The sequence below is a fragment of the Nyctibius grandis genome, chromosome 4, assembly GCF_013368605.1.
Source record: "Nyctibius grandis isolate bNycGra1 chromosome 4, bNycGra1.pri, whole genome shotgun sequence".
In the NCBI taxonomy this organism is placed as follows: domain Eukaryota; kingdom Metazoa; phylum Chordata; class Aves; order Nyctibiiformes; family Nyctibiidae; genus Nyctibius; species Nyctibius grandis.
This window is the reverse complement of record NC_090661.1, coordinates 61,305,393-61,319,239: the sequence shown is the minus strand read 5'-3', so window position 1 is coordinate 61,319,239 and position 13,847 is coordinate 61,305,393. Positions and strand designations below refer to the sequence as shown.

The 13,847-nt window shown below is 41.5% G+C and overlaps 1 protein-coding gene across 3 annotated transcripts in view; it reads right to left on the bottom strand.

Moving 5' to 3' along the window:
• WDR20 (WD repeat domain 20) overlaps positions 1–13,537 on the bottom strand; it is a 48,719-nt gene extending 35,182 nt beyond the window's left edge. For all 3 annotated transcript variants that reach the window (XR_011047978.1, XM_068398454.1, XM_068398456.1), the window contains exon 1: positions 13,196–13,537. Coding sequence is in view for 2 of the 3 variants with exons in the window: in XM_068398454.1 (XP_068254555.1) it covers positions 13,196–13,459 (264 nt within the window). In the remaining variant the exon portion in view is untranslated. The remainder of the gene's footprint in view (positions 1–13,195) is intronic.
• Positions 13,538–13,847: the final 310 nt, after the last annotated feature.

Sequence of the window (13,847 nt, the reverse complement as noted above, 5' to 3'; positions counted from 1 at the left end):
GGTAGTTTAAGTAATTGTAAGTGCTGACAGTTTCACTGGCACAGATCTTATGTGGGAAAAAAACCCTTTTGCCTTCTATTAATCACTTTCTTTAAAAATTACCATTAAAGGGCTAAAAGTGTTTAATGTACCAAATGGTCACACAACATTGTCTCTTTTCTCAGGCTGATTTTTGTCTCAAGAGTAGGAGGGAGTGATCAGATTGTTGTCACCTACTGACCTTGCAGACAGCAGTGCTGGCCGCTGAGTAACTGCCCACATCTCAAGCGTTTTGCTACAGGCCCTAACAGAAGCCTGTATTAGGGCACAGACTTGAACACAGGCTACCAACAGAACACAGCCCAGCTATTAAATCATCCCTCCCATTGATATGGGCATACTAATACTACACATGCTAGGGATTTCCCCTGTCAAAAATAATCATACCTTTGACCAGCACCAATACCAGCAGGCTGTCCAAATCTAAATTTTCCTTTATATCAGTTTGCACTGGAAGTGCCATAGCTGCAAGCACCTACTAATCAGAGATGATACAAATGAGGAAGGGGTTCCAAATGACTGAAAAGAAAGCACAGCAAAAGCGTTTTCTCACATTATAAGGCTGGACTTTTCTGAGCACTGATCTTACAATATTCCCCTTAGTCTGGACTAACAAAAAAACAATACACAGATCAACTAGATCAATGCCAGCCCAATACTTTTTTGCAGAAGGGGTTACCTACTGCTCAGAGGGAACAGACATGCATGCTGCTACAGGGCAACAGAGTTAGAGCAGCTAAGCAAGCTGTCTCTAGACTGCTGCAGTAACTGAATTGACAAGGAGCACTTTGTTACCCTAACAAAGAGGAAAGGTATGAATCTTCTTGAGCATCACTAAAGGCAGCTTCACCTGGGCATCTATTTGAATTGCTCAGAACAGTTGTTTGCCCCGTCTCTCCGATTCAAAAGTGCTAACGTGTGCCCACGCTTAACCATCCCAGTTCAGTCTAGTGCATTTATAGAGGCTGCATTTTGGCTAACACTTGAACAGTCACTTCATTGGCACAGAGTCTGTTCTGCCAACACTGTTAGAAGGTTGGAAACTTCATCTAGAACAGCATCTTAAAACTTTGCAGGTGTTTGCTAACCATACATGACAGAGACAGAAGTTATTCCATAAAAGGGACCACAGTTTCACTGCTGAAGGCAAGAAAGGCAGGCCATCCCCATGTGTTAAACTGATGTGAACATAATGTGGCCTCTATTAGGAACAGTGTAGCCAGCCGGTCTAGGGAAGTGATCGTCCCTCTGTACTCGGCACTGGTGAGGCCGCACCTTGAATACTGTGTCCAGTTCTGGGCCCCGCACTTCAAGAAAGATGTTGAGGTGTTGGAGCGAGTCCAGAGGAGGGCGACCAAGCTGGTGAAGGGTCTGGAGGGTCTGACCTACGAGGAACGGCTGAGAGAGCTGGGGTTGTTTAGCCTGGAGAAGAGGAGGCTCCGAGGTGACCTTATTGCAGTCTACAACTACCTGAAGGGAGGTTGTAGTGAAGTGGGAGTTGGCCTCTTCTCCCGGGCAACTAGCGATAGGACAAGAGGACACAGCCTCAAGCTTCGCTAGGGGAGGTTCAGGTTGGATATTAGGAAGAATTTCTTTACAGAAAGGGTTATTAGACATTGGAATGGGCTGCCCAGGGAGGTGGTAGAGTCACCATCTCTGGATGTGTTTAAGAAAAGACTGGACATGGCACTTAGTGCCATGGTCTAGTTGACAGGGTGGTATCAGGGCAACGGTTGGACTCGATGATCCCTGAGGTCTCTTCCAACCTGGTTGACTCTGTGATTCTGTGATAACTGGACAGCTTCCTTTAGAGGGGATAGAGCGTAAGATCACATTCTGAAGTAATAGCAAGATTTTGCTAGAAGGCACCTGTTGAGATTATAGCTAATGCTATTAAACAGCAATAATTCCCTCGTCAACCCAAGTATCTTTCTTTCACAAGCTCCACCCTATATTTCTGAAAGTCTTTGGAAAAAAACCTCTTCCTGGATCAATATAACAAAGTGAGCAGGCACACTTTAAAAAAAAAATTCTTTGGTTATTAATAAGCAATCGAGTTATAATGTGACCTGACACATACAGACACATGCAAGATGGGCGATACCTAGAAGACAAGTAAGAACTACTGCATTCTGCAGTATACATGTGTCCTGGTTTCACTGGGATCTGGTTTCAGCTTGTGGCCAGCCATGGTGATCAAGGCCCTTAGCAGTTAAATCCAGAGCAGCTGACCCAGGCTGGCCCACAGGTGTGTTCTATATCATTAACATCAAGGTCACTATAAAAGGGAGGACTTACTGGGGAGAGGTGGGGCTCTTCCTGCTCTCTTTGCCTTTCTTCCTTTCTCACTCTTCCTCATTTCCAACAATTGTGGTTCCTGGAGCAACTTGCTGGTGCTCTGTAGATAAGTATAGTTTTGTCTCTTTGGTGTTGTTATTTATATTGATTTCTTTAATTCATTAAGTCTGTTTAACTTCAACCTACAAGTCTCCCTCCTTTTCACAATTCCCTTTCTTATTTGGGGAAAGGACATTGGGTGATAGAAAAACTGTTTATTGTTTAGCCCTGGATGCAGGATAAATGAGGACAACACGGTATCAAACTTCAAAAGTGGTACTGCCTAACCATGCAACTATTCCTGCCCTCATATTTATCTTTTAAAGATAAACCCTCCTAACACCCTAAGTGCAAACAGGTAGCTATTGAAGGTCTCTGTCCCACTCTCCTATTAAAAAGGCTTAAAAAAAAGCTTTCGAAATACTTTCATTTAAAAAAAAAAGTCTGAAAAATAAATCCAACTGTTGGCTATATAGATCCTAGTAGGAAAGAAAGGTAGAAATTTGAAGGAAAATGCAGACTAAGTCTTTATCTACGGCTTCACAATACAGTATTAAAGCTGATTTTTAGAGGTAGTATTTGCCATTCAGACCAGTAAATTAGGCAAATCTAAACTATAATTTAAATCTTACAAACATGATTTAAAAAAAATGCATAACTTTTTCTATAATACTGAGGACAGTAACTAACAGAAAACCAGAAAAATCAAGACAACAAAAAAAAAATACAATAACAACTGCCAAAATTTCATTTCAATGATAGCTTCAAACGTGTATCAGGGTCATGCTCCAATATCCACCTCAAATTTAAAGAAAACTTGCGCAACTTCTGTAGAAGTCTTAGTTAAAAGAAGTGTGACAAAAAAAAATCCTTAGAAATAAATTGTCACAGTTAAAATATGACAAGACCACGACCTGAAGGATTACATATTTGTTATGGTTACATTTGTAAGTCAGGAAGAGCATGTTATGTTAGTCAGATTTACTGAGTTATCCTTGCGACTGTGCAGGCTAAAGTGTCCTTAAGGCATCATTCCAATAGTTTATTTCGCTAGACTCATGGATTTTTAACAGATAGTTTCAATATATATTGGCATCCCTTCAATCTCCTGTTGTCATTGCTCCCTCTTCCTTTAGTTGAAAGGGGCATTAAAGCCAGAAAGTGGAGTCCTCTCGAAGTTTTATGTGCTATCACTTTCCTGACAAAACATATGCAAACTTCCTGTAAGATAATAAGAATTACTTTTTTTTTTTTAATTCCTAGGAGACTGGGGATAATGAAGTTTGTTCATAACATCCAATGTTTTCTCCCTACTCCAGGGCATTTTTGAGTTAAAGTTCTTGCTTAGACCAGCATTTGGTCTAATATAGCACTTCACATTCTCTAGGTGTACAAAAATCAAGCATTATTAAACAAAGAACTGCCTAGTACAGCCACCTTCCAATTCCACACGGAGTTAAAAATGCAAAAAAAAAAATATTTAAATATTACTTCTTTGACCATTACAGTCACATGAGAAACTTATGATTAACTCATGAAATTAAAGACCGATTATAGTTGGTAAACCAAAACTGAAATCAATTTGCAGAAAGTACCTATTAGAGATCTATCATTCCATTATGAACAGCTTTACTGAATAATGCAAGAGAAAAATCCCAACACGAGTTACACCACCACCACTGGAAAGATTTCAATTGTAGTGGCTGGTGGTCCTACCCACAAAGACTACAGGGCTACATCTAATCTACCAACAGTCTGCTAAACAAAAGCCAAACAAGCAAAAGCAGCTGCCTTATTTTAAGTTACAGGGGACAAGAAATGGGAGGTATGTAGACGCCAGAAGATGGACTGCATATATATTTGGACTTACAAGTGCGGTGAGGTAAGGAATGAAAAATACTTGATTTCTGAGAAGGACACAACAGAATATTACTTTAACTTACGGTATGGCACATTTAATATTACTGCTTAGTTTCCTTAAGCTAAGAGGACAATGGCATTATAATACACTATTGGCACTAAATGGCACCGTTTTCAAATAATAATCTGCCCAAGTGTGTCAACTCATAGTCATGACAACTGGACAGCAAGTGGCCTTTGGATACATGTGCTTCAAAAGAAAGTATTTCAGCTGGTTCTCTTCAGCCAGAGAACTACAATAATACTTCAAACTAGGGCACTAAATTTTATTCTAGAATGTCAAACAAGACAATTATGGCTTGCAATCTCCCAGAGATGAGTCTAGGCAATGTTTAATTAGAGTTTGAGGCATCTTCAATGTACGTTTTAACTATTAACAGTTAACTATTTAACTGTTTTGCAGACTGTCAGATGTCAAAGCATAATGCAAACTCCTTGTAATTAAAGCACATAGCACAACCCTTTTGTAAATATTCTGACAAAGCTGGCCCACAAAACTCACTACTGACACAGAAGTGTTTGTTGCAAATTACTGTTATTTGCATTTGTGAAGCATTATGACTAAAATTTTGTCAATCTGCAAAGAGTAAGAGCCACAATTAATGGTTTTGCACTAATTTAAATTCCCCCAACTGAATTAACGTGTGATATTACTACAAATACACTTCAATACAAAACAAAAAAAACCAAATTATACCTGCAGTGGCATAAACACTCAACCGACCACAAACACACACAAATTCACTGCCTATAAAATACCACATACCAGTGTGGGGGTTTGGCCAGCATAGCCTAGTATTCACTCTCAAACGTGCCAGACAAACAGGCAGCCATAGATAAATGAACTATTACCTCAGAGAGCAGTCCTTCAGAGGATATACTGCAATAGCGTACTGAAGTCAAACAGTTGTCATATAGGCTTGAAGCACAGACTAGGAGAAGTAAAAGCACTACAGACTAATGCCACTATCTACAACTCAGAAGTAGCCTCCAGATAATAATCATCTTGCAAGCTCCATCAAGTGCAGATATTTCATTCTCTTCCACAGCAAGAAACATTTAACAGTGTAACAGTGCAATTTTAAAGCAGCTTTTTAGTTTTTAAAGCAGCTTTTTAGTCTTTTCTCTTACTCGAGCCAGGCCTAGTTGTTCTATATAAGCCTCACAACAGAGTTAAACCCTTAAATCTACCTATACTCCTGTAACCTACATTGGATCTTCACTATTTCCTTCAGAAGTGTCATTGAAAGAAAGGAGTTACCAAAAAAAACCCACCCTTCACAAAACCCTACAGGAACATTTTGTAACATGTCTTGGCAGTTCTTAGTACAGTCCAGCTAGAATTAAGAAAGAAAACATCTATCTACATCATAAAACTTGAGCTGGTAAGTATATCCATCAAACACTTGAAGCAAATTTCCAAGAGACTTTCAAATACCTTCACAAGCACAGATCAAAAGGTAAAGTACTACCAATCTAGCCACAATACCTCCACAGGACTGGCGAATCCAGTCCCGACATAACTATTATCTACAAGATAGAGAAGAAAAAACTCAGCAAGAAATTAAGGGATTTCTTGGAAAAAAAGAAATGTACAACACCCTTTTTAAGAAGGGCACCACACCTGAAAAACGTGGACTACACAAATTCCTCCAGCACAGAAAAAGAATATCTTCCCAGTTGCAGGATGGCACCAGATACCTTTGAGAAAAGTTCTGCTGTCTTTACCGTGGTACTTCCATTAGCCACCTTTGCCTGTCATCTCTTTGACGATAAGAGTGATGTTTGATTCTGGTATAAATAAATATTTAAATGCAGAACACTTTGTAGTAGAAATCTACAGTCATAGTAGTAAACCTTTCTTTGGTATCAAAACCACTGAAACAAAATGGACTGTAAGCACCTATATAAAGGGGGAAAAAAACCACACAAGGTAAACATGCCAAAAGCAAGCACCAAATGAATATAATTGTCTTCCGAAAAAATAACTGGACTAGAGAAAAAGGTGAGCAGCAAACGCAATGCGTGGTTTTTAAGTTCTATGAGATACTTCACTTAATGGATGAAAATACATACCAAATTTGTGAATGACATCAAGATCAGAAGGACTTTCTGCAGCATGCAGCACAGAATTATAAATAAAAACACTCTCTAGTAAACTTAACCAAATAAAATTCAGCGAAAATGCTACATGGCTTTTACAAACAACAACAAAAAAATCAAAGCATGGATAAAAACAAAGACAAAGCAGCAATCTAAAAAACAAGGAAAGTGGGTCAACACTATGAGCAGGATTAAAAAATGTCACCATTATTCAATATGTTAGCAAGAATATTAGAAGACAGACACAGCAGGCAATAACTCTCCCTTACTCTGCACTGAAGTCACAGTGGAAGTACTATATCTAGTTTAGGTACCACAAATGCAAGCTAATAGAAGCCAATATAGAGGAGAGCAATCAAACATTTGGAACTCAAGATCTGAGAAGAAAGGTTAAAAGAATTAGATTTATTTACCTTAGGGAAATGAGAGGACAAACTAACAAGTTTTCAAATATGCAGAAGCTAAGGGCAATAGTCAACTGTTCTCTATGTCCACAGTAAATAACATCATTAAGCCTGGGTTTTTTTTTTTTTCCCTTGAACAAGAAGTTTAGTTAGATGGGGGGGAAGGAGAAAACTAAGCACCAAAACAAGTTATTTAGAGGGGCTGTGGAATTCTTGTTACTGCAAGTTAAGAACTGGTCACAAAGATGTAGTTATACTTCACACTGCTTCAGAGCAAGCGTATCTTCGAAGATCTTTACAAGTCTCAGCATTTTTATAGCTCATATACGCTATTAAAACATATATCTTTTTTGGAGGCCTGACACAGCTTCATGATCTCTAAATGTACAGTAATATAAACTCAACTTCCCACCACATCTTGAGAAAATTTGCTGGTTTTCTCCACAGATTCCACCTTCCAATCCAGAACTGTCTCGCACTACTCTTCCCAGAGCAATATATTAAGCCCAGTGACAAATGCTACCCATTACCATTCTGTCGTTGAGACAAGATCCTAGATGAACAGTCTACAGAATGAAAGCCACCACATCAAGGATAACACTTCTCAACTCGACAAAGCCTCCAGTATCAAGCCAGACATAAAAAAAGGTAATTTAGAGAACTGCAAAGGAAGGAATCCTATATGTCATCAGTATTTTTACTGATAACCAGGAACTGCCAGCATGCTGACTCTTAATAAAAGAAGTTGAGATACGAGATTATTTTCTTCTTAGTACAAATATAATTATTTCTAAGCCACTTGCTCCCCATAAGGTTAAAAACATTGTCAACAGATTCTGCCCTCCATGCCTCCGCCAACCTCAGCTTACCACCTATACACGTTTCTACTCCAATACCATTACAACATACTATATTATTCTATAGTTATTGACAGACTGCTGCTTTAGTTAGCTACAGAAAAAAGTAGAACTGAAGACAAAGCTTCTTTTCACGAGAAAGAGGTCCTAAAAACATATGAAACAACCAATGTTAAGAAAGTCTGCCACACATTAACAGAGTAGGCAGTCAGAATTTAAATACAGTGTCAAAAGCTTAACGTAATGTAAGAAGCTAAACTACACATTTGAATTTCATAACTTCCCGATATGTTACGTAAAAACTAAGTCTGTGTACCTTGTGACTCTATTGCTAATATGTACCTGTATACGACACTATTGCAGTGACAGTCGCAGACTTACTTGCCCAGAAACCTTCACAAAATACAGAGAATACATACGCGCAATTTTTTAAAGGAAAATGCACTAGCTTCCTAGTAGAAAGGGAAACAAATTTGATAGTTAATGTCAGCAACAATCTAGAAAACCTTGTTTTGTCAGTCATTCCTAAGGCAAGGAAGATGAGATAGTGCTTTCCTTTTCAAGACTAATGAATCAACTAATAAATCATTTTGCAAAGCTAGCCACAGACCATATTAAAGTACCCCAAGACTATCTATCTCATAAGCAAGAATCTAGCAACCGCCCTCACTCCTGATTTTGGGCTACAGGAAAAGGCAATCCATCCAAAGCATCAATGCATCATAGTTTGAGCAATAATTTTGAATTATTACCTTATAACCCTACTCCAAGAAGAAGCAAACCCCTAAAATAACAGAAAAGGCTTCCTGTAACATCTGTAACTCAGTTAATCAAAATTAAGTCAGCAATCCGTCAAGAACAGATCATTCTGAATCTGACTTAAGGCTGAAGCTTTATTCAGGTGAGACCTCATGAGGCAGTGGATCTGATCTGAGAGCCCAGGCCATTGAAGGGGATAGCTTTGTTCCTTCCCCCGTGCCCCAACCCTTTCTTTGCTCTCACTGTGCCTGCTAATATCTGACCCCAAGATGAGACAGTTCTACTCACCAAATCAAGAGAAAATCTGCCCAGAAAAACAGCAAGTATTTTGCTGCTGGTTTAGCAAGCTGAACTAGCTCAACCAGAGGTTGAGCACTGCCAAAGACAGCAAGGAGATAGGAGCGCATTGCCAAGAGGATACTATATTGCTCAACTATCATTTTCAGCTGCCACTAGATCAGTTGAGTTCATGAAAATTTACCCCTTCTGTTTAACAGAAGATCACTGTACACATCTAACACATCAGCCAAAGTTAAGGAAGACTGAAAGGGAAAGCCCATTGACAGTACAGTTGGGAATAATTATATACTTACACAAGCAAAGCAACCACATCTCATTCCATCACCGTTTAATTTCTCCTTACTAAACTACAGGTTTATTTCTTTCCTCAGTGGATCTAAATGAGAAAGGAGCAGTTTTCTGGAAGCCTGCATTGCCTTATTAACACAAAGAGAGCTGCATAAGGTTTCATTACAAAAACAATGCACTGGCTCATAATTGATGCGCTTTCTATAACATGGAAAACATGGAAACATGTTTCATGGTAATGGTAAAGTTTAGTGGTAAAATGGAAACATGAAACAGTTAAAATTCAGCTTCCTTTTTAAAGGGGTGAAGAATAAATTTGGGAGAAAATACCTTCTTGCTTCAAAAAGCCTCTAAAGACAGCTTGAAATGCTGTCCAAAACTCTCTCTTGTCTCTCTCTCAAACTATTATCATTGTCTATTAGTACTCCAATCTCCACACCACTGTCCTAGACACTCGATGTAACTTCCCAACCAAGTTTCTTGGAAGAAGGATCAAGGTTAAAGAAACATCCCTGGAAACATTTTTTCTTTATGTAGGTTAAATATCCTAAACAGAACACTTACATTAGCAGTCTACGTAAAAACATGACTTACAACCTAGATGCAGCAGATGCAATGTATTTAGGATTTAAGGGAAACTAAAATAAGAAACTTAGCATCATTGATTTCAAGAAATATCCTTTCAAGTGGTATCTTTGACTTAATATTACATTATTTATTCTTAAGTGTCATGGCTTAAGTGTGACTCTTACTTGATGTGTACTGATCTGCAATGGATTACTGATGCAAGAATTATCTCAGTATCTAACACACACGGTCACTTAAAATAAAGTCCTGGTGGTTCTTTCATTCATTTTGGTAAAAAAATAGCATTTTCTTAGCAAGAAAAAAAAGCAGACCTTAAAAAAAAAGATTTTTAAAAAAGCCAAAATCATAGCTACCTGATATATACACACAGCACAGCTTCACTAAATTCAACTCATACTCTAAAATTGTAATCTGACTTAGCCAAAATGAAAATTATAAAGAAACTAGGAAATTTTTTACAGGGATACTTAGATAATTACGAACTAACAGTTAAAACAGTAGTTATTAGCATCTGTATTATGCAGAGGATCACAAATAGGTTGGTCTTCAACAGATAAAGTCCCTCTCCCCCTCCTGCCCCCAAGAGCAGGAAGGCATGCAGAGTTTGATCGTTTGTCCAGTTTAGGGCAGAATTACATACTGTCAATTTAGGTAACAATAGCTCTCTCCCTTTTATGATAGCCACAAGATATAACTTTTGATTCTGTAAAGCTCAAATAATCAGTTGAAAGACTGTCAGACTGTTCTTATGTCAACTTTGTACATACACGAAACAATGACTTCCAATTGAATAGTTTCAAAATAAATTCCAAAGAAGCAAGTATTACACGTTTAAGACAGACCATCTTCCCCATTCTCATTTAAAGTATTTTCCTTAAGGGTGTTTCAATCTATTTTAGCTCTTTCTCTAGGTTCACTTTACTAAAGTTAATGTATTACATGTATAGAATATACAGTGTATTTTAAATTGTTAACACTGTCAAAGGTCATCGAAATGAATTCTAACAATGCATATGTTTTACATTATGCGGAGAAAAAAGTATTTAACACTGTAACAGGTACACCTCAAAGCTCACAAGTTAGTAATCACAGAATCACAGAATCACAGAATGTTAGGGATTGGAAGGGATATCGAAAGATCATCTAGTCCAATCCCCCTGCCGGAGCAGGATTGCCTAGACCATATCACACAGGAACAGGTCTAGGCGGGTTTTGAATGTCTCCAGAGAAGGAAACTCCACAACCTCTCTGGGCAGCCTGTTCCAGTGTTCGGTCACCCTCACCATAAAGAAGTTTTTCCTCATATTTAAGTGGAACCTCCTGTGTTCCAGATTGCACCCATTGCCCCTTGTCCTGTCAAGGGATGTCACTGAGAAGAGCCTGGCTCCATCCTCATGACACTTGCCCTTTACATATTTAGAAACATTAATGAGGTCACCCCTCAGTCTCCTCTTCTCCAAGCTAAAGAGACCCAGCTCCCTCAGCCTCTCCTCATAAGGGAGATGTTCCATTCCCTTAATCATCTTCGTGGCTCTGCGCTGGACTCTCTCTAGCAGTTCCCTGTCCTTCTTGAACTGAGGGGCCCACAACTGGACACAATATTCCAGATGCGGCCTCACCAGGGCAGAGTAGAGGGGGAGGAGAACCTCTCTCGACCTGCTAACCACACCCCTTCTAATACACCCCAGGATGCCACTGGCCTTCTTGGCCACAAGGGCACACTGCTGGCTCATGGTCATCCTGCTGTCCACTAGGACCCCCAGGTCCCTTTCCCCTACGCTGGTCTCCAACAGGTCTGCCCCCAACTTGTACTGGTACATGGGGTTATTCTTGATTTTCTCAGTTACTGTGTATCACACCAGCAGCTTTTAGCATCTAAAAAAAAATTAAACTACTTGGCTCAAAGCTATTTTTATAATTTGAAAAAGTTATTCCGTTCCCTATTTTCAATGAAGTTCCAGGCTTTAGATTTTTATTTTTCAGAAGTGTGGCAAGAGATGACTAATACAACTTGCAAGAATCACATGTGGCATTACTAAACTACGTAAAGGCTTGCTCTGCAAGTGATAGAACTCCGCAGTTACTTTGTACAGAAAAAACGAACATAAGATATCAGAATCCAAACATGGTAATAATTTAGGATACAGATTTTCAGAGATATTGCCACCCACAGTACCTTGTAAATGGTAAAGATAGCAACTGCTTATAAATAGCAAATACTGTTTGACAGAAAATACTCATCGCATGCTTAAAGAAACTATTGTCCAAGTATTACTTACAACATAAATAGATTATTAAAATTCATTAAAGGGTGAAACTAAAATACACACACACACTTTTCCATATAATCATACAAGACATAGCAGATCTGTTAAGTCACAGTCAACGGATAACCACGTATGCTTTGTTCTCCAGTTGGTGCAGGAGAGGAGTGATATGGGCACTAGCTTAGGATGTAGTAGATTCAGGTATAATTCCTTGCTCATCTACAAGCTTCCTGCACAGCTTTGTGTACATCACTAGTTCTCTGTGCCTTCATCCCATGCTGAATGGTGGGCTAAGAGCAGGAAGATTTCAAGGTACTCACATTATGGCAGCTGAGTCCCAAGTATGTATGATAATGAACACCCACTTTTTGAAACACAAAATAGAAAACTGACAATCATTATATCTGTGTTCACGTATACTAAGAGTGACGCACACTCACGCAGCATGACAAATCCTGAATCCTTCTCTAAATCCCATAAAATCAAGGGCCTTAAGAAACAACAAGTAGAAAGGCTTTGTTCATAAATATGGTGTCCTAAGAGATCAAATGCATGCACTGTTACTCCTGCATCAAATAACGACAGGTAAGGAGTCTCTCTCAAGTGCATCAACGGTTCTTTCCCGCAAAAGCAACCTTCTCTGTGTTAATTATCTGACATTTGAAACACAGCTCATTCCACTGCTCCCATTTAGAAACAATCCTAGAAACAGTCCACGCTTCAAAGTCACGATAAAGGCCTAAAATTACAGTGAATACTGTAGCCATTTAGTCAAAGCTAGAAAGATCCTGGAAGCAGGGATCTGACACCACCATAATCACAACAGGCATTAGTGTCCAGCAAACTCAAGACGTGAAGCAGAAGGTGAAGGAGGCCCAGGGTTGTCTTGCCAATGGACAGGCAACCCCCATTCCTGCATGCCAAGGAGGGCCCAAGCAATCGCATCCCCCCCGAAGGGCCTCCACACACACCCCTACGGTTGGTGACACCGTATTTGACGTAGCCCACGAGCACCGAGCCAGCGCCGGTCCCCTCGCACAGCCCTCCAGCCCAGGCCTACACTCCCCCTCCCCTAACCGCTACCCCACGGGCCAGTTAATCGAGAGAGCGACTGAAGTCCCAGCCACAACCCGGCCCCAACCAAGAAGCCGCCAGCCCCAAGGCTGCCGCTGGGGGGGCGAAGGAGAGGCGGGCCGGCCTCTGCCCCCCGCCCACGGCGCAGCCCTCCGCGGCGGGGCTCCCACACCCCACGGGCAGCCGGCGGACCCGCAGCGGGCGGCCAGCGCGGAGCCCCCGCCACTCCCCCTCCAGCCCAGCGGCCGAGCCCCGGTACCTTGCGGACCCCCTTGTAGATGTAGAAGTAGAGCTCCCGGCCCACATTAAAGCAGAGCCGGTCCCCGTTGCCGCTCTGGTCGTTCACGTTGACGAAGGAAACGCGGACCGGGTTAGAGCCCTGCGAGTTGAAGGGCACACGGTTAGGCCGGCTGTACTCCGAGTGGCTCAGCAGCTTGTACAGCCCCTCCCGGGTGGTGAACTGGGTCTTAATCTCGTTCATCTCCTTCCCTCCTCCCTCCGCCGCCATCTTGGAAAGGAGCATTCATCCTGCCCCAGTGCCCGGATGTAGCGCCACTGCGCAACCGCCGCGCCGCCGGCGCTCGCGCGGCCCTGCGCGGAGGCGGCCACGCAAACGGCGTAAGGGGGAGGAGCGGCGGCGCCTGTTTACTGCGCGTCTGCGCACGCGCCGGGCTGCCCGCCCTTGGGTGGGGCCTCGCGGGGAAGGGGCGGGGCCTTCGGGGTGGTGGGGCGGGGCGGGGCGCCGGGGTGGGCGGTAGCTGGCGCGGGGGAGCTCAACATGGCGGCGGCGCGCAGGGCGGATGCTGCGGGGGACGGGGAGAGAAGGGGGCCGGGCTCCGGCTGGTGGGTGTGAGGAGCGGCTTTTCGGGCCCACAGGGACCCGTCGCCTCAGTATGTGGGTGTCTGCCCCT